Here is a 27,411-nt window from a genome sequence, read left to right on the forward strand (position 1 = left end):
AGAAGTAGGAGTGGGGAATATGAAGTGGTAGATTTTTCTTGGCTGCCAACTCTAACAGTATTGTGGATACTAAATAGAATACTTAACTTTTTAGACTAAAGACTGTCATAATATGAACAGTTTTGTGCCTTTGTTTAGTTTTTTTACAGGGTCATAGTATATATCCCTGGCTGGTCTAGAGCTTACTATTAAGAGCAGTCCTGCCTCAAACTAGACCAAATGAACAACTTAAACAGACTTATAACCTCTAAGGAAATAGAAGCAGTCATCAAAAGTCCCCCCCCACACACACACACAAAAGGCCTGGGGCCAGATGGCTTCAGTGCAGAATTCTACCAGAATTTCAAAGAAGAACCAATAGCAATACTCCTCAAATTATTCCACAATTTGAACATTGAAAGGAACATTGTCGGACTCTTTTTCTTTAACTTAAGAGTTACCCTGATACACAAACCACACAAAGGCACAGCTAAGAAAGAGAACTGCAGACCATTCTTCCTCATGATCAAAAAAATCCTGGAACACCAAATCCAAAAATACATCAGAAAGACCACCCACCATGACCAAGTTGGCTTCATCCTAGAGATGCAGAGATGGTTCAACATATATGAAAATCTGTCAATGCAATCCACCATATGAACAATCTGAATGAAAAAATTCACGATCATCTCATTAGATGCTGAAAAAATTAACAGAAGAGTCACATCTCTCAGGCATCTCTTCTATGCCATGCATGTCGTGCCCGTCACACGTGTCGTTTTTGTCATGCATGTCGTATCTAACATGTGTGTCATAACAGCCACGCATGCCACGCATGGTGCTGGCTCTCCCACGCATGTTGCTTCTACCATGCGTGTTATTTTGCCATGTGTGCTGTTTCTGACATACTGCCGTTTTTGTTACACGTCTCAAAACTTGCACGCATGCCGTTTCTGTCATGCATGTCAAGCACGACATGCATGGCAAAAAGGTACGCGTATCAGAAACGACACACACAGACACAACACGCATGGCACTAAAGGCACGCGTTTTGTCCAGCACGCGTGCCAGAAACGACATGCGTGAAAAGATGTCACGAGTGCTAGAAATGACACACATGGCAGAAACGACATGTGTGGCAGCTGACACGCATGCCGCTTCTATCGCGCGTGTCATTTCTGCGTGTGTGTTGTTTCTGGCATGCGTGTCACCTACACATGTGTCGTTTCTGGCACGTGTGTCATTCCTGTCATGCGTGTCTGGTCTGGTTTGAGCTGTTCTTGACTGTTCTGAACCCGCTTGAACCATTCTGTTTCAGATTACAGGGCATGGAAGAAGTGTAAGTTTAAATAGTGTAACATCAGATTCTGGCTTCAATTACCTTCTCTGCTTCTCAAACACAGGTCCTGAAGTGGGGAGGTGAAGAAGACAAAGTCTATCTAGCTGAGCTTATTGAGACTCAGCACAGGTCAGAGCCCTCCTAGGACAGAGCTCCTAGCCACACACCAGGTTTCCTCCTGTCTGAACGTGGGAAGCCACAGGCTGTACTTAAATGCACAAGGAAGAGATTGATGACAATTTCAGAAATTTTGGTGTATTCTGGAACTTAATAAATTTTAAAAATCCCTGCCTCAAAAAAAAAAAAAAAAAAAAGAGTTCTGACTGTCTTTACCTCCCAAGGGCTGGGATTAAAGGTGCTCGCCATCACACCTGGCATGAACCTAATTTTTAATACTGGATTCCCATACCAGTGTTTAGTTTTCATTCAGTGGGGCAAGCTATTAATTTATCCTCCAATGAAAAATTTAAGTAGCAAAGTTGTTTTAGTAAGTTATGATTGATAATTTGTCCATGATACTAACTTCATTTTGATTTTAATTTCCTTCTAACTTTCATTGACAGAATCAGGGTAAAGTATTCACACTTCAAAGAGAATATTTCAATTTTTAATCTTTATAATTCTGAGTTTTAAGAGATTAGCACAGACCATAAATTGCCTACAATGTATATGAATATAAGTAGGAAGCATTTTGACATAATTAATTTCCACATCAGAATAAATCATGGTAGGAAATTATATCTAGAGATTTTCGGATTTGAAAAGGTTAAGTAATATTTTGAGGGATGAAGTTTGGATTTATTGAGTTCCCTGAAACACAGAGAAATAGATATGTTTTAAATTAACTTCTTCCAAAAGAAAATCCTACTTTAATTATACCAGAAATTCTTAACAGACCTGCCAGATACAAATAGGATTTTCTGCTACTAAGTCTATCTAACAAAATCTCTTTAAGGAATTATCTGAGTCTGTTAAAAACATATCAAAATCTGATGAAAAATAAAAACACTGATATAAAATATTCCACCACTCAAAAACAATATATGTCAGGTTTTCCTATAAATGAATGTCTAGAAAGCACTAACTCTACAGACTTTATACATCCATGAAGTAGTAGGATCTGGATCCCTCAAGAAAAATGATTTAGCTTTTAGAAAATTGACACTGGCTATCAATATATGTACTTAGCTTTTAATTTCCTGTGTTTCTTTGTGTGTTGTTTAAATATGCTATTAAGATAGTAAATATTGAAGTTGACTATTTTCTTGTTATCGATCACTATATGTAAATGAAGCAAGGTTTGTCTTATGTTCAATTTATTTTATTTCAAATACAAGGATAGGAGAAAACTATTTTAATGTCCTTTACACAGACCATGAGAAAAGGGATAACAAAAGCAGCTGAAATAATCAGAATTAAATAAAGTAACGAAAGACCCACCTGCAATTTCTTCTAAAGTATTAGCACGCATATCCAGTAGCACAGTTCCATTCAGAACACAGCTTCTCAGCTCAAACAAGCTGTGCAATGAAAGCGTGGCCACATAGGGCTTGCTCCACCGTTCTCCTCCATCCTCCACATCTTCTTCAAACTTTAACCACCTGTACAAACAGATATTCTTGTAAATATATTAAATACCACAATGTAGAAGAATTATCCCTTAACTGAAAAGTAAAGGCTATAAAAAGAAAGATCTCTTGTTTCTGTGGGTTGGGGAAATAAGGATAAAAGTAGTCCAATTTACTGTTGCTTTTTCTTTGATTCGATTAAACCAACATTTTCATTGTAATTTATTATTAAAAACAAAGGAAAGTTCAATTTTTATTAATACTTATAGCTTTGCAGAAGTATTTCTAATAAAAATTCACTAGTGGTCACTTTTATAGGACTAATAAAGAAAGTACCTTCCTTTATGAAAAACGTTTGTAGTTAAGAAAAGAAAGTGAAAGAATACTCAGTTTTTTCTGAAGTTAGGAATCTTAAATCTCAGTATTTTAGAAAGATGATTTTTCCAATAAATTTGCATGATGGTTATGCAGTTTGAGACATATTGTGTCGGAAAAATTCTTGTTATGTTTGTCATGACAATCAGTGGTAGGGCTTGGACATCCAAGAATTGAGTTTGGACATCATTCCACAGGTATCCCTGCCAAGGATGAAGCAAAAACTCTGGAGTCATTTGGAAACTACTACTTTCTTAGTGTGAAAGAAATGCTCAGTAATATCTAGGCACATCTGTAATCAAGACAAATAAAAAAGATAAAGGAAGTTAATGGTTTTACTACTCAGGCATCAACTACTCAATGCTTTAGGGCCTTGCTCTCTAATCTTAACAGAGGACCTGTTAAATCCACCACTTCTGATGAACTCTAACCTAAATTCCCTGTCCTCTTCCTTTTCCTTCATTCATGATTCTCTCCTTATCACTTTGGCCATCCTTCGTCTTTGCAAAAGAAAATACACAAAATTCTATATGATATTATATTGCTGTTTATGCAATAAGATGACTCAACTTTAATAGATGAAAAACCCATGAGAGAAACTAAACATAATTAGAAGATAGTAATCAAAAGAGTTTGTTAGACTGTGTCGTGTAGAAAGGACTGTCAAGAAAGTCATGTATCTGTCCCTAGTGTTCAAGGAACAAAATACTACTCAGATTGTCAAAAGTAAACTACTAATAAAGGGCTACACCTACCCAACATTTACACAAAGTGGGGAATGCTATGCTTATGAAGTATGAAAAACTAGATTTTATCCCTAAACCATTGTTGGGACTAATGAGTCCTGGCCTTCAGCTTTAGTGGCAGCTGCAGCGATTTGGGTGAATACTCCTGGATCATAAAGAATTTGTTGATGGAAACTGGCATAAGCCCCAGCCCCAGTTAACATATCTAAATTACGTTGATCTCGACCCACTAGAGCATTTAACTGGGCCATTTGCTTACAGTTAACCTGATATACCCCTTGCCATAGGAGATAATCTCCCCCAGATAAGACAGCATGACATAATTGCTGCCAATCACTTGGTGAAAGATTCCACCATGGCCAATGTGAAAGGTGCTTGAGCCCCATATGCAGCTACAGCTTCCTTTAATTGTTTCATTTCTTTAAATTTTATTGCAAAATGTTGGCGAATTATTTGCCCTGGGTTATTGGTGTCTGGCACCTCCATCACCGGTGCAACCATGTATATGGGACGGAAACAAACTCCCTTGTTTTGATCAGTGCCAGAGCCCCTACTCAAGTGAGACCACCAGCCTTCATTATTATAAGCCGGTGGAACCGAGGGAGTTAGATGTGAGTCTTTTCTTTCAGTGAGCCAAGCTAGTTCTTTGTATATGGCGATAGAACAGGCTTCTATTATCAAACCTTTTCCTTTGTGAAATGCTTTATGAATATTACTTTAAAGGAATCTTATACAAGTCAGTGTAGTTCCTATCTTTCTTTTTTGGAATATTTCCCTGAGAGCCCAGGCATTATTAAATCCCATGTTTGTTTTAGTTTTCTTTCTTTTTTCTTTTCCTTTTTGTAGTATGGAATAGCACTTTTGGGGGGAAAAGATATTCTTAGTTCTTTCAGAAACTGTGGCCTGAGCAACTGCTGGGATGACCACTCCAGTGCTGCTTTGTTGGTTCGGGTACCAGCCAAAATACCACTGCCAATTACCAAAAAGACTAAGCAGACTGAGATGACCCTGTATCGAGAGAAACGAGATTCTGGAGAGACAGCTGCAGTGATTGCTGTCATCGCGGTGTCTGCTGCTGCAGCCATGGTTGCAGGACTGGCAATGGCATAAACATCGTTGGTGTTGTACACCATGGATAAACTGGCAAGACAAGTCAACGATGCTCTCCAGACTCAGAATGCCCTGAGTGTCCACATTAAAATTGGACTTTTGAATTGAAATCAAGAGACTGCCCTATTGTAGGAGCAGGTGGACTTATGGCTAGTACAAGAAATGTCTAGTTCACATCTGTTAATATTGCTAATGCCTCTTATGTGGTGAAGCAACTCAATGGTTACTTGAATAGCCCTTGAAATGTTACAATTAGCACACCAGATTGTAACTGTTTTAGCCGAAAGGTTGGTAGAATACTCTAGCCCAAATGGGAGGCTGGGTCCAGTGGTGATTGGGGACCCTCTTGCTGGCAATCGTAACGCCTGTTGCCACGGGCATTCATCTCTGAATCCTGTGTAAGATCAGACAACCCATGAGCATATGGTCACTTAGCAAGTCCTTCTGAGCCTATTGGCCAGTAACTCGAATGTACTCTAGGTTTGGTTGCAAATACTGCACCAACAATGAAGATTCCTCCGTAGACGGGCAATTCTACAGAAGAGGGCCTACCTAAGACAGGGAAGGGGCCTCCCAAAGATGGGTAAGGGTTTACTCTTCTGAGATGACCTAAGACAGGAGGGTCTTCTGATTTATAAAAAAAATTAGGGGGGAGATGTTGGGACTACTGAGTCCTGGCCTTCAGCTGCTCTTCCCTCCTAGAGCCTTCTAGTTGAAGTTTTTAGAAGCTGTGCCTAGTTTACAGGATCAGAGGACGAGATTATCACCTGTTGGCGATTAACTGCAGTGTATTTAAGCCTACATGGTGCTATTAAAGAGGGGCTTTCTGAACCATTCCAAGATTATGTAGATAGTCTGTTAAAAGTAGCAGGTAGATTGTTTGGAGATGAGACAACACCCATTCCTATGATAAAACAACTTATATTTGAAAATTCCAATAGATACTGTAAGGAAGCATTAAGCCCTCACAAAACAAAAAGTTTAAATGAATATATCAGGATATGCAGAGATATAGATGGGAATTTCATTCAAGGCCAGGTTATAACAGCAGCTATTCAACGTCGGAGAAACATAAGAGGACTGGGAGAGAGGGCCAGAGGCCTTAATTGTTTCAGTTGTGGAATTCCTGGTTATTTTCGCCAGGTGATAATAAAGGGAAGGAGGAAACCTGGTTTGTGCCCTAAACGCAGGAGGGGAGCACATTGGGCTAAAGATTGTTTCTCTAAAACAGATAAAGATGGGAAACCCCTGCCACCTACCATTAGTCAACAGCAGGAAAACTGGCAGAGGGCCCTGCTCCAGGGCCCCAAAACCTCAGTGTATGGAGCAATGACTGCGGAATCGCAGAGACAGTACCCCAGCAAGGTCGTGTCCAGTTCCTTCCGCAGAGAAATCCTTTCGAATTGCAGCCCTTATCGGAGCCACACCAGGGAGCCCAGGTGGACCCCAAGTCTGGAACACCCCAAACCCCTGTTGCTAAACACCATTCCTCCATTATTATCCAATTACAAGATCCTACTAAGTACGAGAGGAACCGCAGGTTCACACATTTGGTGTATGTGCTTGGCTGAGGAGCCAATGGGGCAAAGCTTCCCATTGAGATCTAGCCTGTTCTGTTGTGTACTTGCCCTTTTCTGGTGGCAATTTGTAGAGTGCCACTTCTCAAAAGCCTACATGTTCCCTCCTAGAGCCTTCTAGTTGAAGTTACTAGGAGCTGTGCCTAGCTTAGATGATCAGAGGACGAGATTATCACCTGTTGGCGATTAACTGCAGTGTATTTAAGCCTACATTTTGCTATTAAAGAGGGGCTTTCTGAACCAGTGTTTGGAGGTCTGTGTTTCAGTCTGTCTCTGCGTGTGTATTCTCAACCTCCAGTCCCTTGCCCGAAGCTCGCGAACTGGGTTCTAGCACACAGAGCACAGACATGGGGGCACGGTGCGCTGCAAACCATTGACGCATATCTCTTCCAAGAACACTTTGTCAATATAGTTTTTCTAGTTCCTTATTTGTTTGTTTATTCTATGATTTGTTCTTTGTGTTGTTTTATATTGCTGCTGGGAGAAAGGGGTGTGGGAGTTCTAGCTGGAGAAAGAGTCCCACTATGTAGCCCAGGCTAGCCTGCCTGCCTTTGCTTCCCAATTCTTGAAATTACAGGTGTTTGGAAACTTCACTCAACTAAGGAGTTTTTCTATTTATGTATGTTAATCTCTAGTGTCTCTCCCCAGCATTATATACCATAGCTTTGATGTTTTTATCTATTCTTTGAGAATTTCAAAAAATAGATTTTGATTATATTCTTTCCTATTCCTGGAGCACCTCCCAGGCCCTCCCACTATCAACTCACTACACAGTGAACTTCATGTTCATTCTCTCTCTTAAATAAAAATAAAAAACAAAAACCACAGAGTTTGATTTCAGTTGGCCAACTACTCTTGAGCATGGGGCCTGCCCTGGGATATGGCTGACATACACACTATTAGCCCATCAGAGGAAAAATTCCCTTTCCCAGCAGCTATCTATTTCCAATAGCTTCTTGGTTAGTGGTGAAAATTTTTTGCCCACTTTCCTGCCTCCTCCATAGGACTTTTGAGTGGCTTGAGCTTGTGCATGTCTCTGTAACTGCTGTTGCAGTCTGAGATAACAGATCTGGTGATAATTAGTGTCGGTCATTTTGAGAGAGTAGGACATCAGTACTTGGCTCCCATTTAGTTGTATGAGTCCATGTGACTGTACATGTGATGTAACATGTTCCAGTCAATGAGCTCAGAGTGTAAATTATGTGTGTCACCTCCAAGACAGCATATTTAGCTGCCAACACGTGACTCCATTGACTACAGTGTGACCATGATAAAGTCTTACAAGTGTTCTGGAACAATTTGTCATATGAATAAAAAAAAATCAGTATATTAATAAATTGTTGAATATCTCCTGGCCAGCAATCTTTTCAAATCCAATCTGTTTTAACTTTGTTTTCCCTAGAGTCTCTGGGCATTTTCTATTAGTATAGAATTCCCTAGCTTCTATTTATTTTGGCTATTTTAAGTATAAAGCTCCTATGTTTCTTTCTGTAGCAGAAAAAAACCCCGATACATTTAATTTTTAAACCATGGTGAAAAGTCTCATCATGAATAAAGTTCTGTCCTCTTTATTACTATTTATATTATTTATGTTTTTTCTTTATTACCAACTGTGAAAGATTAAGAAAGATTAAAATTGATAGTTTCAGTGAAAATGAAACTTTACATTAAATCTCCTGTCACCTTGTATGTTACTCACATGTGATGTGATTTTCAGACAATAGGAGAGGATGAAGGGAAGAAGGGGCAGGGATGGGTGAGAGGAGAGAAGGAGGGATGGGAAAGAAAGAGATGAGGAGTAAGTGGGAGGCAGAGATAGAAGGGAGAGTAGAGAAGGAAGAGAAGGGGAGCAATAGAAAGAAGAGGAGGAGGAAGACCATGGGCTGCCATGACTTTTAATGAAGAACCATGTTCGTTTTTTAAAAGCAATGGATTAAGGAAAGGTTTAATACTGTTTGTGGGACATGGCTGGGTACCCTGCCCTCTCTTAGGACTGGAGGGGGGATGAGAGGGGAGCAAGAGGGAAGTGGGAGAAGAGAAAGTGGAAATTTTGATTCCTATTATTTATAAAGCAATAAAAAATTATCAGAGGGGAAAATACTGTTTATAGGAAAACAGAATTTTGTTCCATGCAAATATTCTCATTTATGGTTTCTAGAGCTGCAGTTCTATCATATATAGTTTTTAAAAATTATTTATTAATTTATTACATATACAATATTCTGTCTGCGTGTATGCCTGATGAACAGAAGAAGGCACCAGACCTCATTACAAATGGTTGTGAGCCACCATGTGGTTGCTGGGAATTGAACTCAGGACCTTTGGAAGAGCAGGCAATGCTCTTAATTGCTGAGCCATCTCTCCAGCCCCTCATATATAGTGTTTTAACTATTTGATTACAACTGATTTTAACTGATATTAACTTGATCATATATGTTAACTGACCTATATATTGGTAAATTGTAACACAAATCCCTTTTAGAAATACAGTTTGTTGCATCTATATAAAATGATCAAATTCCCTTTAAAACAAGTATTTATAGTTAAACTTTACTTTTCGATACCAGTAAAGAGAGAAAACCAAGCTTCTGTATTATTTCATTATCTTTTAAACATTTTAATTTTACTAATAATTTTATTCTTTTGAGATCATAATATAGTTATATCCCCCACCCCTTTCTTCCCTCCAAAGCATTTCATGCTCATCCTTTGCTTTCCTTCAAATTCATGGCTTCTTTTCCTTTAATGGTGTGTGTGTGTGTGTGTGTGTGTGTGTGTGTGTGTGTGTGTTTAAGAATGCTGACAAGATGTATATTATTTGTATGTTTTTAATCTCTCATGTGAATCTATGTCATTTCTGTCACAGAAAAGATTCAGAGATGCTCCTGAGTCACCAAGTAATGCCCATATATCACATCTTTATATTCCCAACCTTCACTCAGTCTCTGTCCCCTGGTAATCACTGTATTTTTCTCTGCTGCTTTATCATTTCAAGGATATAGAACAATGCAATTGAAAAGTTTCTAAAACTGGCTGCTTTTCATTTGAGATTCATCAAAGTTGTTGCATGCATCAATAGTTTATTCCTTTTTTCTGCTGAGTAATATTCTTTTGTGTGGGCAGGATAGATATAACAGAGTTAGTTTACTGGAATTTATTTTTTTATGAAAAACCTGCTATGAACATCCATGTAGAAATTAATGTGTAAAAATGTAAGTTTTCACTTCTTTGTAGCAAATGCCTAAGAGTACAACTGCTGTACAAATAGAAAATATGTGCATATTTGTATAAGAAACTGCCAGGGTGTTTCTCTAGCATTTCACACTCACAGCCGCAAAATATGAAAAGTCTCCGTGCTCTGTATCTCTACCAGCAGTTTTCATTTTGTTAGTGTTTTATCTAACTATTTTAGTAGTTAATAGTTACACTTCACAGAAGTTTTAGTTTGCCTTTTCCTAAATATTAATGGTAGTGAATACCTTATAAGAAATTTGCCACACTCATGTATATTGGGTGTATGTGTGTGTGTGTGTCTTTTATCTTCTTTCAGAACACTCACAGAAACCATGGTTCCATCAAAGCATCCATGTACATAACAGGACCTGGTGTGTTCCAAGACTTCTTAATTTCTATATTTTAATCTGTCTTTCCCTAAAGATTAATTGCAGTGAATTTGTATATCACACACACATAATATTTTTGTATGCATATTTCATACACATTCTTTGAAAAATCTTGTGATTTCTACATATTTTCCTATTTATTTTCATGCTTTTGAGCATTAATAGTTACTTATTATTTCTTATCTTTTGTACAATATCAAAAACCAATTAGCCATGCATGGTGGTCTACTTCTTGCTTCTTGATTCGGTCCATGGATCTGTGTATGTATATGAAATGGCATTTAAAATACAAATCCAAGTGCTATATTGTTTCATTTTTACTAAATACTTCCAACTGAGAGCTTGCTTCTGTTACAAGGGAATGGAGTCTTGGAAGCTCTAAGCATTTTAGTAGTTAAAATGACCAAATATAAGTTACATGCATGGATGGTTTGATGGAACCATAGGTTTGTGAACATTATGGGAGAAGCCAGAAGGCACTTTCCATAAATGAAGCATACACGCTACAAATATCAAGTTACTAAAAATACCATACTTTCAAGATTCAGTACTTTATGCCAACTCCAGAATGATGCCAAAAGCATTAAGAGACATTTAAGTGAATGTTTTAAGGAGACTATATTAAAAAAATAATACATATCATATAAGTATATTTCTGTTTTCTGTGTTTCATCCAATTTCATCCTTTAAATATGCAGATAAAGAGGTATTAGGACACCCCAGTTCCTGTTTCAAGACTTTTAGCCCTTGAGTTTATGGTAAGTTGCAAAATATCTCATTACAGTTAATAACCTAGTGGGTCAATTATTTCAAATAAACTCCGCTGACATTTGTTTGAATAGTAAGCCAAAGCAAATAAGAGTCTCAGATCATAAAGTAAATTTGACGGATGATACAAATAATAAAATATAAAATTTGTAGGTCAAATGCATGGCATTTCTCTCATTGGTGAGGGATTTATACCCTGAGAAAACTGTTTTCTCCCTTTGGTGTGTCTGGATCTGTTCTGACCCATGTTTAGCACACTGAATTCTCTTCTAATAATTAACATTAAATAGGTGTTTCATGAATTCTTTGAGGATTAAATTGGGGAAAATCTGCCCTACTTGTATTGTGTATTAAAATACACAAAGAAAATTCTTTTGCCATTCAGCAACAGATGTTTTCTAGAGAAATTAACTCGGCATGCGTTATGTACCACCAACAGCTTAACATTTAGGAAGTTTTATTCTCTGATTCTGTCAAATATAAAAGAGCTCTACAGTTCCAAAATTATGGCCTTGGAGGAAGCAAGATGTCTCCAAACAAAGCATTCACTTTAAAAAAGAGAGTTGAAGTAAGATTAGTAAAAATCATGTAAAACAGTTCATCTTAATGGGGAAAGAAACTATCAAAACTTAATGTTTAATGGCACTAACTACTTTTTTTCTTTTAAGATTTTTTTAAATTATAATATAATTGCATCATTTCTCCATTTCCTTTCCTCTCTTTCAGCCCTCCAATATATTCTCACTAGCTCTCTTTCATATCATGGCCTTTTTTTGTTCATTAGTTATTGTTACATACATAGATGGACATGATGTATATACCTACATATTCCTAAATACTTGAATACAATCTGCTCGGTCTATATAATGTTACTTGCATGTATGTTTTCAGAGCTGTACTAATCCTAAGATCTTTACACTTCACATTCTACTGAAAAATCCAGATGATGTGTGTAGATGTAATTACACAGAAACTGTATTCTTTTAAACACCGCTTGGCCCATTAGTTTCAGCCTCTTATTGGCTAATTCTCATATTTTGCTTTAACCCATATTTAGTAATCTGTGTAGCACCACGAGAGGTGGCTTACTAGGAGAGATCTTAACCTGCATCTGTCTCAGAGAGGAGAGCTATGGCGTCTGCCTGAGGCGTCTGCCTGACTCTGCTTTCTTTTTCCCACAATTCTGTTCTGTCTACGCTGCCTACCTAATTTTCTGTCTATCATAGGGACAAGGCAGTTTCTTTATTAACCAATGAAAGTAACACATAGACAGATGACCCTCCTCCATCATTTCCCCTTTTTCTGTTTAAACAAAAAAGAAAGGCTTTCACTTTAACATAGTAAAGTTACATATAGCAAAAACAGTTATAAAGCAAGAATTACAGTCAAAATATTTTATCTTTTTATCATAACTAAGGAAAACTATAACTATCCATTCTTCAACTCCATCAAAGACTCCAGAAGGATATAAAATTACCTAAGTAAACAAGAAATAAGCAACTTCCAAACACTAGAAATGACAGAGACATCTCGCTGCCTGGACAGTCACCCAAAGTTCTTTTGTACCGTTGGGGCATCCATCTTCAGCCTACAGGCCCATAGTATCTAGCAGACATTTCCATGAAGCAGGAAAATTTCAAAGACAGTTTAGTCACTTTCTGCTGTGTCCTGCAGAATGTCTCGCAGACTCTTTCATGAGTCAGGAACCCCAAAGAATCATCTCACCTTTAGGCAAGTTCAGCAGTCCTCTCTTTGTGGGTTCTTTGTGTCCAGTTTATGCAACAGTCCAGGCAAGAGCAGTTTCTTGCCCAAATGGCTAACCAACTCCATAAGGAGCCTCTTCCATGCCCATCTTCCTTTTGAAGTAGATTGGTGCTGCCAGGAGCATATGTGTCTCATTGTCATGAAAAGTCCTAAGTTATTAAAACATTAAATGCCATATTCTGTAGTCTTTGAAAGATATGAAGAATGCCTATCTAACTGAAATATATTTCTATATATCTAGAAAATCTAACTAACATGACTACAAGCTTATTATTGATGATTATCCACTAACAACCTATATTTCCTAATTATACATTACATTTTTAAAATGAACTACACAATCACAATACCTTAATCAATATCAGAAATACATATACATATAACAAAATTGACCTTAAAATCCATACCAATGCAAATTATTCATATCTATATCATATCCCCCTTTAAATGTAAATGTTTATTAATCTTGAATATCAATTCTCTTCATGGCATCAAACATTGTTTTGATGTACTAGCACTTTTCTGTGCTACCTTTAAATATTAAAGACAGAAGTACTTGTCCCTACCTGGCCCTTTCTGGGTTCATTTTTAAAGGGCAAACACAGAATGAAGCCCTCTGCCTCCATGACTGCACAACTGTGGTAGCTTTGCTCACTGTCTATAAATACCACCATACCTTATTTTTAAGTGTGACATTATAATTTTGTTGTTTCATTAGCCTTTCATATACTTCTTTTATGGTTTTAAACTAAACATGTTTTTCACAAACATTTATTAAGTAGTTAAGATTCAAAACTTTAACTTCTAAATCTAAAACTTTGTTCAAGTTTTGGTTGGAAAAAATAATATTTTATTTTTGCTATTAGAGTAGAAAGCTAATATTCCCACCTATAACACTAACCAAAAGAAAAAAGTGGTTGAAAGCATATATTAATTACTTAATGGAATTATATTGCATTTGAAAAATCAAATGGATTCATAAATTAACTCAGATTATTTTTAAATGAACAAAGGCAACAAAAACAAAGCTACTTCTGTCACTTTAAAACACAGTAGAATTTAAATCTCCAATAACTACATTCTGTTTTCCTTGAAGTGTTGCTTCTCAGACAAAATACACGCACCTTTTTCTAAAATGTCTATTCTGATTGTTCATCAGATGTCTCCATGAACTTCAAACAGCTGTGCCATGCTTCAGACTCTAAAAGTACAGCCATAAATATGAATCCTACCTATCCTTAATAGAGGATGCTAACAATTAACTGGATCAGTTCTCTTATTCCTTAAGAGAGCTACACACTCTGGTCATTTCGGATGAGTACATCATTCAAGTCACTCTATTAGAGCATGATGGAATCTTGCCCGCTCAACTCTGAGAGTGATAGACATTTCTAATGTTCCTTCTGCCACTTGCCAGCTTTCTGAGACTGGGAAAGTTATAATCAGATTTCTGAATCAAAGAAATGGGCCATTATATGATCTAGAAAGTAGGAATTTTCCAACATTCAACAAATATTCTAATAACAAAGAGATACTCAAGACGAAAAAATAAGTTTCAATTTCAATTCTCATTTCTATTATGAAGATTGAAAGAAAATCCAAAAGACAGCAATACCCTGAGAGTACAGTAGTGGTGCAATACACTGCCAGTGACCAGCAGCTCGCTAACAGGACTTGGAACTGATTAACAAGAGGAAAATCATGCCTGGTATGGGGAGCTTAGCTGACTACTCAGTACTAGTGAAGTCAGGAATCTTGGAGGAAAACCGACAACCACGATTTACTAAACCAGCCTAGTCCCTAAAAAGCATATAAACCTGTGTCCTTATACCCACAGATAAATGTAATCTTTACACCTCATCAAGAAGACTTCTCTTTGCAACAGATAAAGACCACTACAGAAACCACACCTAGTCAGAAAGCAGAGGTGTGGAGCACAGTCCCTGGGGATACATTAGCAAAACACTTGTACACTTGAGGCTCAGCGAACGTTGTGGAAGAGGAGGGGGAAAGGTGGTAAGAGCCAGAGAATCAGGGAGTTTTCTGTGGGATTGTATCTCCTAGTAACATCAGAAGCTATATCCACATGGGAAAAGCCCATGAAGCCTCAACAATACACAAATAACTTCAGGCAAATAAGGAATGATGTTAGAGGAAGAAATACTCTTTTCCAGGGAAGAATACAATGAGTGGTTATCCAATAACAAATGGTCATTCCTGAAAACACACATATATATGTGTGTGTTCACATATATGCACACACATATAATGTTATATAAAATTACATATTATATATATGTTATATAGAGAGACTGAGCATGTTATATTTAGGGATATATGTGTATATACATATATATATATACACACAATAACAATTACTGAAAAATTACTTAATTTGAAAGAGAGAAAGAAGGGGAATATGGGAGGGTTTAGAGCAGTTCTCAACCTGTGGATCGCAACCCGTTGGGGATCACTATCAGATATTTACATTTCAGTTCATAACAGAAGCAAAACTACAGTGTACCACAATATGAGAAATTGTATTAAAGGATCATAGCATTAGGATGGAAGAAAGCCATTGCCATAGAGGGAGGAAATAAAAGAACAAAATGTTGTAATTATATTATAATCTCAAAATTAAAAAAAATAAATCTCAATTCTGTTGTTGTATTTACATGGGAGGAGTTGGAATAGAAAGAGGGAGTATATTAATATGATGTAAATACAATAGCCATGAATGAAAATCTCAAAATATATTAAATTAAAACGTAGAAGAACAAAGCAAAACAAAAAAATGAGTCCACTTAGGAGCCATCCATCCTGTGTAGTTAGTTATTCTGACCCCATTCTCTGTTACTCTTGCAGTAAAGGTTCTTGCATCAGAAATGTGGTCCTCAAAGGATTTTATATCACATCAAATGGAAGCTTGATAAAGAAATGAATCATTGTGGTACATTTTGTTTTGAAAATAACCTTAAATTTCCATCAATATTGACTATATGAAGTTCAGTTGTATAGCAATGAGGAAATTTAAAAGATTGCATAAGTTTATACTGCTGATACAAAAATGAAGACTCTATGCCTAATTTATATGAAGTCTACATTTTAGTTAGGCCTTAGGTGAGTCGTAGTCACATACAGAACTGGAGAGCAGTAGACCAAGGGCAGCCCTAGACTTTCCCAGTTACTATGCATACCTTAGTCACAGCATTCATTATGCAACGTTTCCAAATATGTCTTTGTGTCTAAACTTGACTGTGAGATTATTGAAAGCAAGAGCTAATGTTTTTGCTGCTGCTGTTCTATATACCATTTAATACTCCATAAATGATTATTAAATAAGAATTATTAAGTATAAATGAGCACAAATTAATTAAAGGCATAAAATTTAATGCACGATTTTAGAGTAATTCATCAATTATATGGCACTATCAAAATATTAATTACAAAGATAGAAAAAGATTTTCAGAAGACATTTTAAAAAATTAAATACTCAATGTATTCCTATCCTAGAAAAACAAGATAAAATATTTTTATTCTTCACCAAATACTATGTGAAATTAAAAAGTGTAACTAAAGCCTCTTTTTGTGTTTATTTTTTATTTTTAAAAAGTCCCACAGTGAAATTATCAAATAACATCAGCAGTTTGAGTGTAATTCAGCAGTTGAAAAGATGGAAACAAATGACTCTTGATTTCCACTGTAGTCCCGACAGCACACACATCCTGTTACTGTTTAAGAGCACAGCTGTAGCTGCTCTGCGTCACTGCTTAATTACTGCCTTCAGAAGTCATTCTGATCCAAAACCCATTAGAGGATCTGCCCAGGCCAGATGAGCAAGTTCAGAAAGTTGCAAAGCCCATAAATGCTTGCAGAATCGAGGCACTGGGACTCTATTCTTCTGATGACCTAATTTATAAAGAAATATTCTTTCGCTTCTGGTGTGGGAGGTCCTTCTGTCTCAACCCCAATCTTTACCTGGCTGTCTCTCTCCATTCGGCATCTTCCCCTTCACGCCAGCAAATCTCATCCAGTTCTGTGAAAAGGTCATGGGGAATGTGCTCCTCATCATCGTCCTCAGTTCCAAGAATAAACTGCACCCGCTGTGACGGGGTATCTATGAAGAAAATCATACAGAAGGACATGTGTCTATCATAGCTACATGGTTTAAATGTTTCAAAAATAGCAATTTACTAAATGAGTATAGTCTATTTAATAAAGAATACTATTTACTTGAGTTCAAAATAACATATGCCTTTTCTCTAGCTTTTAATTCTTTTAAGATAAAAATTATTTTATGGGTTTTATGCTCTGTTCACTAAAGTCTTTTCATGACCATTCAACAGTACTTTGATATGATTAAAAAGGATTTGAGTTTTGTTCCAACAGAAATTCAACATGTGTTATCCAATGCCTGTTTTTTATCTATTGGAAGTAGATACTTTATAAAATAGTATGATATATTATATAATATATATCCTACCAAAAAGAAAAATTCCCTTACTTAATATAAAAATTTCTCCTTAAAATATTGGTATTTATTGATTTTGTGGTAGTTTCTGAAATCATAAGCTACTATAATATAATCTTCAGTCAACAGTTTTATAAAATATGTTTATAGCAAAATATAGCAAAGAAGTATGAACTAGATATATAGAAGTAGATATATATGCTAATCTATATATTAGCATAAGTAAGATCAAGAATCTGTGTTTATATTTACTAAAATATGCAGTGGAAGTAAAAATGACAACACAGAGAAATTTGCCTAAAGACTAATATCTTATTCTCTGAGTATTCTTTTATGAAGATATGGAGATATGACAATAAGAAAATTAAAACATAAATTCCGGGTTCCCTCTACCCTCTTCATTTTTGTTTCTACAGACTTATCCTTCATCCTCCTGCCTCTAGGAGCCCCTCCTCCCACCATACTTCTACTTCCTGAGTACTTCATACTGTGCTTCTTGGTGGGGACCAAGTTTAGCTCTTTCCAAAACACCTTCTTATCATTCTCTTCTAGCCCATCACCATTTCTTTATGTTAGCCACCAATACACACCAACATTTTCTACCAGGAGCCCCCAAGTGGCTGCAGTGGACTAGAACTATCAATGACCCAACAGTTACTACACTTGTCTAGGATCCAGAGACTAGCAACAGCCACAAAAGACTGGACTATCCACCCAACAAAAGTAAATATGAGATAGTAACATCAAGAGACACCTCAAACATCCTAGGTCTAGATGCCTAGACACCAGTGCAAAAACACAAGTGTGAAGAGTCACAACAATATCCCTCTACCAGGAGCCACCTACTGTAGTAGGTCCTGAGAAGTGCAGTATAACTAAATCATGTCAAAGACTTCAAAATAGCTATTATGAATATGTTAAAGGACCTAAAAGAGGCTATGAATTAATGCCTTAATGAATGAAATAATGAAAACAATTCAAGATTCAAAAGTAGAATTTAACAAAGAAATAACAGAATCACTAAAGTAAATCCAAACTGAAATAAGACTCATCACAGAAAATATAAGATGTCAAACAGCAACCTCAGAGGTAAGTCTCACTAACAGATTACACAAAATCTCAAGTGTTGAGACACAAAAAAATAGATAATCCCGGAACAGTAAGTCAAAAGAGGGCAAAAGTCACAGCATATCAAGAAATTAACAGGAATCAATAAACACTGCTCATTGATAACTCTCAGTACTAATATTTTCAATTCCCCAATGAAAAGACACAGACTAACTGAATTAGAAAATGGGATCTAACTCTCTGCTGCCTCCTAAGAAAGCATACCTCACCATCAAGGATATATATCAACTTAGAATAAAAGAATGAAGAAAGTTATTCCAAGCAAATGGACCTAAGAAATAAGTAGGTTCAGTCATTTTAGTATGTGATTAAACATGCCTTAAACTAAGACTGAACAGAAGTGCAATGAAAGGACATTAAACACTTATAAAAGGAAAAAATCCACCAAGAGGAGAATGCAGTCCTAAAAATTTATGAGCCAAATGCAAGGGCACAAAATTAATAAAAGAAAAACTATTAGAGCTAAACACACATATCCACACTCACACAATGATAAGGGTTATTTCAATACCCCACTCACCAATAGATGAGTCACCCAGACAAAAAATAAACGAAAATTCTGTAGTGAAATAACATCATAAATAAAACAGACCTCCGCACATGTATTTTATCCAAACACAAAAGAATATACTCTCTTCTAGGAAGTTTGTGAAACTTCCTCCAAAACTTACCACATACTTGGACACAATTTAAGTCTCAGCTGTAAAATAACACTCTGCATCTTATCTGACCACCAAGGATTAAGCTGGATATCAACAATAGAAATAACAGAAAGTATACAAACTTGTGGAAAATGAAGAGCTACTACTGAATGTAATGTAGGCCAAAACGGAAATAAAGAAATAAAATAAAGAAATAAATTTTAAACCTTTTAGAATTGGATGAAAATGAAAACACAACATGCTCAAACCTATGGACATAATGAAGGCAGTTCTAAGAGGAAAGTTCATACCAAGTGACTACATAAAATTGTAGATATTTCATTAGAACTGCAAGAAATAATACCCAAAAGAGAAATAATCAAGAAACAAGCATGAAAAAACTCAGGACTGAAATCAATGAAATAGAAACAAACAGGATAAAACACAACAGCAACAACAAAAACTAACATGGTCTGAGAGTTGACTCTTTTAAAAAATATCAACAAGATTGGCAAACAATTAGCCAAATTAACTAGAAGATGGAGAGGGAAATCTAAATTAATAAAATTAGAGATGAAAGGGAGACATCATAACAAAGTAAATAAAACATTAATCCTAACTATTAGAAGTTATTTGGATCATGAAAAACCAACAAAGTAATTATATTTCTAATATACAAAGTTCAACACATCAGTAAGAAAAAATCTAATTGTAAACATATAACTTTGATAGTCACTTCACAGAGCACGCTATCAAGAAGCAATTGCATTTTCCCAATTCAATTGTTTGTAAAGAAAAGTAAATTAAAGCATTGAGGTGCCATTACTCATATTTCTTGAATATTTTCTATTAACACAGCAGCACTATCAACTCTTAATTGAAGGAATAAAGTGAAATAGGTTTTCATGCCTTGTTAGTCAGAGTGGAAACACATATTCAGTTAAGAGAAAGTATTTGGTATTACCTGCTAACATTGAAAAATACACACTCCATAGTGCTGCAATGACCAATCTGACTCATGAATATAAAATGTGCACTGACTGTCATAAATAAAAGTATCCTATCAAGAGTAAGATGCTTAATATACAAAAGTACATTTTTACTACATAATAATGAAAATGAATAAAATAAAGCTATATCAAAAACATTCATCATATAAAAAATATTGAACAAGGGCCTGCTGAAGGATCGTCTTTATATAAATTAAAGAAATGGGAAATACTCCATTTAGGAAGAAGGAGCGAGTCTCCTAGATAAATAAGAGTGGTGGTCTGGAGAATGCAGAGAGGGTCCTGGGGTCAGGGAATGGTTGTTAATTGGGTATTTCTGAGTCACAGTTCAGGGAGGTGGGCAAGTGTTAATCTATGCTTTAATGCCTGTGAATACTGCTAGTATACTGTAGGAAAATAAAAAAAATTCAAAACATTTTGTTATTATCTATCACCAAATTAGAAGTTAAAATAAAAGCAAAAAGCTATTACTTATCAAAAAATATCTCTTTGCATTCAGGTTTCCTATATCTCCTCCATTTCTCCTGAAGTGTGCATTCAACTTGCCATATAAATCTAGCAAAGTCCTCTGTCTAATCCCAAGGTTGTGCTAATATATACAGTATCTTTGTGTACCATATTTTAAATAACTGAATAATAGAATTTATTTTCTCAAATTTATTTCTACTGCTTATAGATTAGCCAGCAGTAACTGACATAATCCTCTTAATCTTCTTGTAACATTCTTTGAGAGGCTAAAGGGAAAAATCATTTTTTTTAATTTCACTTAATGTCATTCATATTTTTATTGACTATTAGTTTATGCCTCAAACTGGTCATTCTAAAACACTCACTAATAGTCTTACTTAAAAACAGAACTTGTAATTATACAAAGATAGTAAGGATGACACTAAAACTAAGAATGAAAACATGAACAGTTCCCATTTGCTAGAGAAGAAAGGAGTATTACCTTTTTACATCACATTTTTATGAAAACTCTATTTGTTAATTATAGTATCAAAAGGAAGCGATAGAGATGAGTATTCAGAAAAGTGCTTGTTGAGCAAGCATGACAACTTGAGTTCAGATCCCTAGCAGTCACACATAAGCCAGGCCTGACAGCACAAGTCAACAACCCCAGCACTACAAGGATGCTGAGAGAGGAGGAGCCCAGGTGCTCAATGGCCAGGCCTTCTACAAGCCAGTGAACTCCAAGTTCACTAAGAGGCCCTGTCTCAAAAAAATAAGGCTCTGAACCCAATATGGATGCACACACACACATGTATGTTACACACACAAACATGTATATATACATGAACACATACATACACATTCCAGCTCTTGGTTCTGGTGAACCTAAAGTAGCTATCACTTGTCTGTGCCCTAAGAGTGCTCACTTTTCAAAGATCTTTCCTTTTAAAATAGCCAGGTTATTAAAACCCTGAGGCAGACAACAAGTAGCATTACATCTGATGGTGTGGAGCATGAACTGGAGCAAGAGAATTCTAAAGAGTGACAAACACCTCTTCAAAGACATTGTTAAATTGATGATTGACCTACAATTTTTTTTTTTTTTTTTTTTTTTTTTTTTTGGTTTTTCGAGACAGAGTTTCTCTGTGGCTTTTGGAGCCTGTCCTGGAACTAGCTCTTGTAGACCAGGCTGGCCTCGAACTCACAGAGATCCGTCTGCCTCTGCCTCCCGAGTGCTGGGATTAAAGGCGTGCGCCACCACCGCCTGGCTTGACCTAGAAATTCTAGCTCAAATTATTCTGTTTCACTGATCCGTATAACAGCTTACAACATACAACATGAAATATCCAGATTCGCAGCAGATAATCCTCATGCACCTTGGAGTTCTTCCTACTTATTCTACATGTCATTGGAAAGTAAATCCTGAACAATTCTGAGGCACTTGCAGTTTTAAAAAAGAGATCCTGTCTTTTTCTACTACCCCTGTAGATTAGATCTATGTAGTTCTCTAATTGTTGTCTAGATTCTCTGGGATTGTGGGATGGTTTTCTTTCTTTGAGGCTTTTTTTCAGTATGGAAATATTTATCACACGTCCTCACTATACAGAATATCAAGTCTCCAATTGAGTATGATAGTGTTTAGAGCATGGTATCATTCTCAAAAAGTGACTGAGTATTTGATTTTACCCATTGTAGAAAAGTATTAAAGGCAAATGATTGATCCTGCTAAAGAGATTTGACAAATGTTATGTGTAGGGAGTTATATTGTTTAGAGACTGCCCATGAACTTGTGTTGTCCCTAAAGAAACAGATCTTAATTATAAGCCTCAGTAAATATACTAAAACAGTTTGGGAGGAAGGAATAGGTGGCATAGAAACACAGTGGCTTCTGCACTGGGGGAATAATTTATTAAAACAAAGAGAATGAGGCTTACCGAAAGAAGGTGACTCTCGTCCGTCCTCTAGTCCTGAATCTCTCTCTCTGTCCCTCTTCCTGTGCTTATGACCACGATGCCTGTGACGACGGTGGCTTTTTCTTCCACCCAGGGGCACATGAACTCCAATAAATAATGTTCGATGACCTTCATTACAAAACAAGGACCCGAATTAAACCTCTCAGTAATTCAGAACACATAAGATGATGATTTCCATGTTAAGGGAATCTCAGTTCAATCCAATTCAAAATGGTAAATTATTTTTGAGTACTTACAGTGTAAGCTTGGTATTTCTTTTAGCATAGTTTTTTAAAAGATACTTAGTTAAGTGTACAACAGATGTAAATGTAAAATTAATAATAGTAGGCATTCTGCTGTAGTTTTGCAACTATTCTTATTATTAACTGTCTTGATAATGTATCTGTTATTAGTCACCATACCATAATTATAACTATATTCTTCATTAGAAAATTATCTGCTTTCTCCCTACATTTACTTGTTTTATTTTACCAATTTTCTACTACTATTTATAATAAAAAGATTAAAATTGTGTCCCTACAAATGACAAAAATGTTTTTATTTTTTTCAGCCATTCTCTTCTTTGTGTTTCATTTCATTCATATTATTTCCTTTGTCGATTCCTCTTTTATTTACTCATGAAAGCTGGGGAATGACAGTGTCTGTCCCTTCATGTGAGTGTGTGTACTATCAGCTCTAAGCCATACACCTTGATGTCAGACTTTTCTCTTGAACTCACAAGCTACAGATTGTCTTACCCTCCAGACTTGGTCACTTAAACAACCTTCTCAGAGACATGTCATCTTCAACAAGTCTATGAAACTCATGTTTTTCTTTTGCCCAGGAATGAAATTATCTGTCATCTATCTTAATGAATATACCATCTATCCATTCATCTCAGATTCTCTTCACTATCCCAACTGATACTGTCTTGTTTTGGACTCTCATCAACTTTCAGCAAGATTATTAGAACATCTATTTCCCCCTTTGATTGTTACATTTAGGTATAGCATCAATACTGAGGCAATTATTTTGGAAATTTTAAGGTCTTATTCTAGATTACATTCTAAATAACCATTGTGTCTATATTGTAATCTGAATAGCCTACATATCTAGAATTTACTTTAAATATCAAATTAGTTCATTAGATTTTACCTAAATGTCTTAATAATTATGTACAAAGAAAAACTTGCACATAAATAGCGATAGTAACTTTGTTCACAACTATACATGTCACTTAATCGGAATAAAGAAATTTATTTTCAAAAAATAAAAAAATAAGCAATTAAGACGAAATATGTATAAGTAAAGCACAACTTTAAAAATAATATTGTTTGACTCCCTTAAAAAATACTTATATTTTAACTCTAAAAAGTCAAGTACATATGCCATAATACCAATTCCTGGGGTTATTTATCTCCTCCAAAACCTCAAATGTTAAATATTCAACATTGATTGTGAAAATTTTGGAACCTGGGCATTCACAGAGGCAATCAAAGTGAGACAATGTTATAAAGTAACCCAGATGCAATCAGTATTCTGAAAGAAGAGAGATTAAGACATCAGTTGCTTTCTAAGTAGGGGCACGCAGAAGTAATATGAGAGACTGCTACCTACCCTGCCATAGGCGCCCTACATCTAGAACTGTAAGAAAATTAAATTCTGTTGTCTTAAGCCATCTTGTGGCATCTTGTAATGGCACTCCTATCTAACTAATGCATAGAGAGAACCCTAACTAAAATTCTTATGGTAATGTTAAATTTCAGGAATTTAAAAACAGATAGTCAACCCTAAATAGAATGCTATTTGCAATTGATTCCTGCTAAGAAAGGGCAAACCAATTTTCTCTCATGGACTATCACCAGGTATATCATCTACACCAGGGTAGGCTACATGCCCAGAAGTAGTTAGATTCTCTCTCTCTCTCTCTCTCTCTCTCTCTCTCTCGTTTTTTGTTTCGTTTTGGATTTTCTAACCTTTGTTTTTGTTTTATATTTGTTTGGAGAAAGAAAAAGAATGAAATTGGGTGGGTAGGGAGGATTTGGGGAAGTGAAAAACTATTATCAAATTAAAAAATACGTTTCATAAAAATGAATAAATATATTATTTGCATATCAAAACCCAATCCCTGTAATTTAGACTGAAAGCTAAAAATGTGATCAGTCTACTCAATTTCTTGCCAAATTGTGCCTGAGTATTTTCTTCAAGAAGTCTTTGGAAACTTAATCCAAATCCTCCTTCGTTGAGTCTTTGTTAAATGAAAAGCTTGATACCAGAGAAGTTTCCATAGAACTTACAATGAATTCTGAGAATAATAGATGCAAATAAAAAACAGTTGTGGACTGGGAAAAATATCTCCCCCAAGGATCAGAGCTTATTTTTTTAACATGTGTGTCAGTAAAGAGAAAATATACTTTTTCCCATAGAGCAAAAGAATGACTTAATAAAAACAGTATTACCTTTGTGAACAAACCATGTTAAAACTTGGTTTGACACTTAAATTATGTTAATACTATTGTATTGTAATTAAATTATGTTAATACTATTGTGTTGTAAAGAATCAAAATTGTAAATATTTTAATTATAGAACAACAGAATCACTAAAGCAGTTCTTGATGTTGGGGTGGCTGCAGCATATGTAATGTTTACGTTGCACAACAAAGAAAGGGATGCATTTGGTGGCTAATGTTAATAACAATATTTCTTTGTCTGGCCTGAAGGAAGTCAAACCATGTACTCACAAAGGGAATTGGGTTTTATCTGTGAAACGACTATACCACACAGCTGGTATATAATTATTGGGTTGCTATAACTATTTAGATATGTCAATCACAGGGAATAGTCAAGTGCATACATTAAGCTGAGTAAGCATGTGATTTTAACACAATGTAGATTCTAAAAGTGTCTAAAAACACAGGACATTGTTTATTTCAATGTATCAAAAATTTCTAATGCAACAGAAAGTCTTTGTTGAGGAAAACAATAGGGAAAAAGAAGGAATGCAATATGAATTCATGTGTGCATACAACAAGGAGATATAATTAGATTGCTAAGTGTTTTGTTTGGCTAAAAGAAAAAGAAAGCATTAAATGAGTACTGGTCACATTTACCTGCTCTTGGTCCATATTTGTATTCATTATAAAGAAAAGCCTCATTAATGACTATACTAGGTAGAAAGTAGAAATCTTGAAAGCCTCACAGTTGTTCATCAAAGAGGCATAGCCAAGACCTCCATCTAGTTTAAAAGAAATTGTGACATAATCTGGCTATATAACTCTTGTACATATACCCAAAGGACTCTAAATCCTGTTAAGGAAATAGTTGCTCATTCATTTTCATTGTTCTTCTATTCATAATACCCAGAGATTGCAAACAGACTAAAGGCCAACCAACTAATGACTAGATAATGAAAACATTATATATTTCAACAATGAAATATTGCTCAACTGTTAAGAAAATTAAAGTATAAAATTTGCAAGTAAATGAGTGAAATTAGGAATAATCATCCTGAGTGGGGCAACTCAGACCCCAAAAGACAAATATTGAATGTTAGCTTTTAAACTGTCAATGTATGTGCTATAATCCAAAGAGCCACAGAGGTTAAGTAGCTATTAAGGGACCAAAGAGGAGGAGAGGATCTCCCAAGGAATAGAAGTGGAATGGAGTGTCAGATAAAGGGGAAACTAGAAGAGAAGGATTAAATGGGGAGTGGGATAGGAAAGCAGGATAAGGGAAGGAGTATGGGGAAAGACAACTTCACCAAATGCCTTTTGAAAAACCATATGGAAACCTAAAAGGAGAAGCATCCTAAAATATAAATATATGAAAGTAATTATATGGAGTCAGTATATAATGCAGGAGACAATGCCTCAATTAGATATATTATGCCACCAAGTAAAGTTACAGTGGCAGGAATGAGTTACATCTTGCTGAGTCATTAGCCAAATATCACAGGGTATTGTCAAGACTCTTGGTGGCTCTCAAGAACCTGATGGTAGGTCCTAGTGCTGAGGACAATACTTACTTCTGACATCAAGAACAGAGAAGTCACTGGTGTCTAACTAGAAGCTTTACATCCACTGGCTAGAGCTAGTGGTGCTGAAAATTACTCTGCAAGCATCAATCTCACATAGCTACAAATCCTGTGATCTAAAACAATGACCTACCTACAGGATATATTGATGCAATAGTGGCACAAGTGTTATGGAGTAATAAGCCACATTTTAAAATTGGATTTAAGGCCCATTCCATGAAATGAAACTCATAACTTAAATTGCTTAAGTGACCAAGAACCCGAAGGTCATGGGCCTAGCAGAAAACTTAACACTATTATTCTTCTAAAGGAACATAGCAATAAAATAACTCTGAATAACATATTGCTATACCCAGAGATCAGTGCATTGCTTAACCCTCCATAAAAGATGATTCTACTTTCAGTAGACATGGATATGCAGAGAGACCCATAGCTGGACAATATGCAGAGAGGGAGAGACTTTGTAGCACTTAGTGCTAGATGGGATGTCTTCATCAAACCTTCTAGACTCATGTTTATGTGAAAGAAGAGGTCAAAACAGAAGCAAGGGGTGGTGGATGACTCTGAGGAAACACAGATACAGGATTGATGCACACACAAGCTCACAGGATTGGTAGCAGTACAAATTCAAGCCACACAAGATATCGGCACTAAAAAGGCAAAGTAGATACAAAGTCTCACCTGAAGATGAATAGCTCTTTGTAAGTGAAGCCTTCTGCAAAAGGGAAAATGGGTTTTATTCAATGGGATGTGCCGGGTATATCATTATACCACCAGGCAGGTCCCATTCTCAGGAGTAGTTGGCCAGTACAAAATGAACTTGAATGTGTATTAGAAGGTCGGTTTATTTTGGGGGCATTTTTGTCTTATTGACTTT

The 27,411-nt window shown here is 35.9% G+C and overlaps 1 protein-coding gene across 4 annotated transcripts in view; it reads right to left on the reverse strand.

Moving 5' to 3' along the window:
* Slc4a10 (solute carrier family 4 member 10) overlaps positions 1-27,411 on the reverse strand; it is a 132,901-nt gene that overhangs the window by 92,834 nt on the left and 12,656 nt on the right. For all 4 annotated transcript variants that reach the window (XM_038335809.1, XM_038335806.1, XM_038335807.1 and 1 more), the window contains exons 2-4: positions 22,484-22,630; positions 16,828-16,966; positions 2,759-2,919 (exon numbers count right to left, since the gene is read on the reverse strand). In XM_038335809.1, the coding sequence (XP_038191737.1) occupies positions 2,759-2,789 (31 nt within the window). In that variant the 5' untranslated portion in view covers positions 2,790-2,919; positions 16,828-16,966; positions 22,484-22,630. The remainder of the gene's footprint in view (positions 1-2,758; positions 2,920-16,827; positions 16,967-22,483; positions 22,631-27,411) is intronic.

The sequence above is a fragment of the Arvicola amphibius genome, chromosome 7 (genome assembly GCF_903992535.2).
Source record: "Arvicola amphibius chromosome 7, mArvAmp1.2, whole genome shotgun sequence".
Lineage (NCBI taxonomy): Eukaryota > Metazoa > Chordata > Mammalia > Rodentia > Cricetidae > Arvicola > Arvicola amphibius.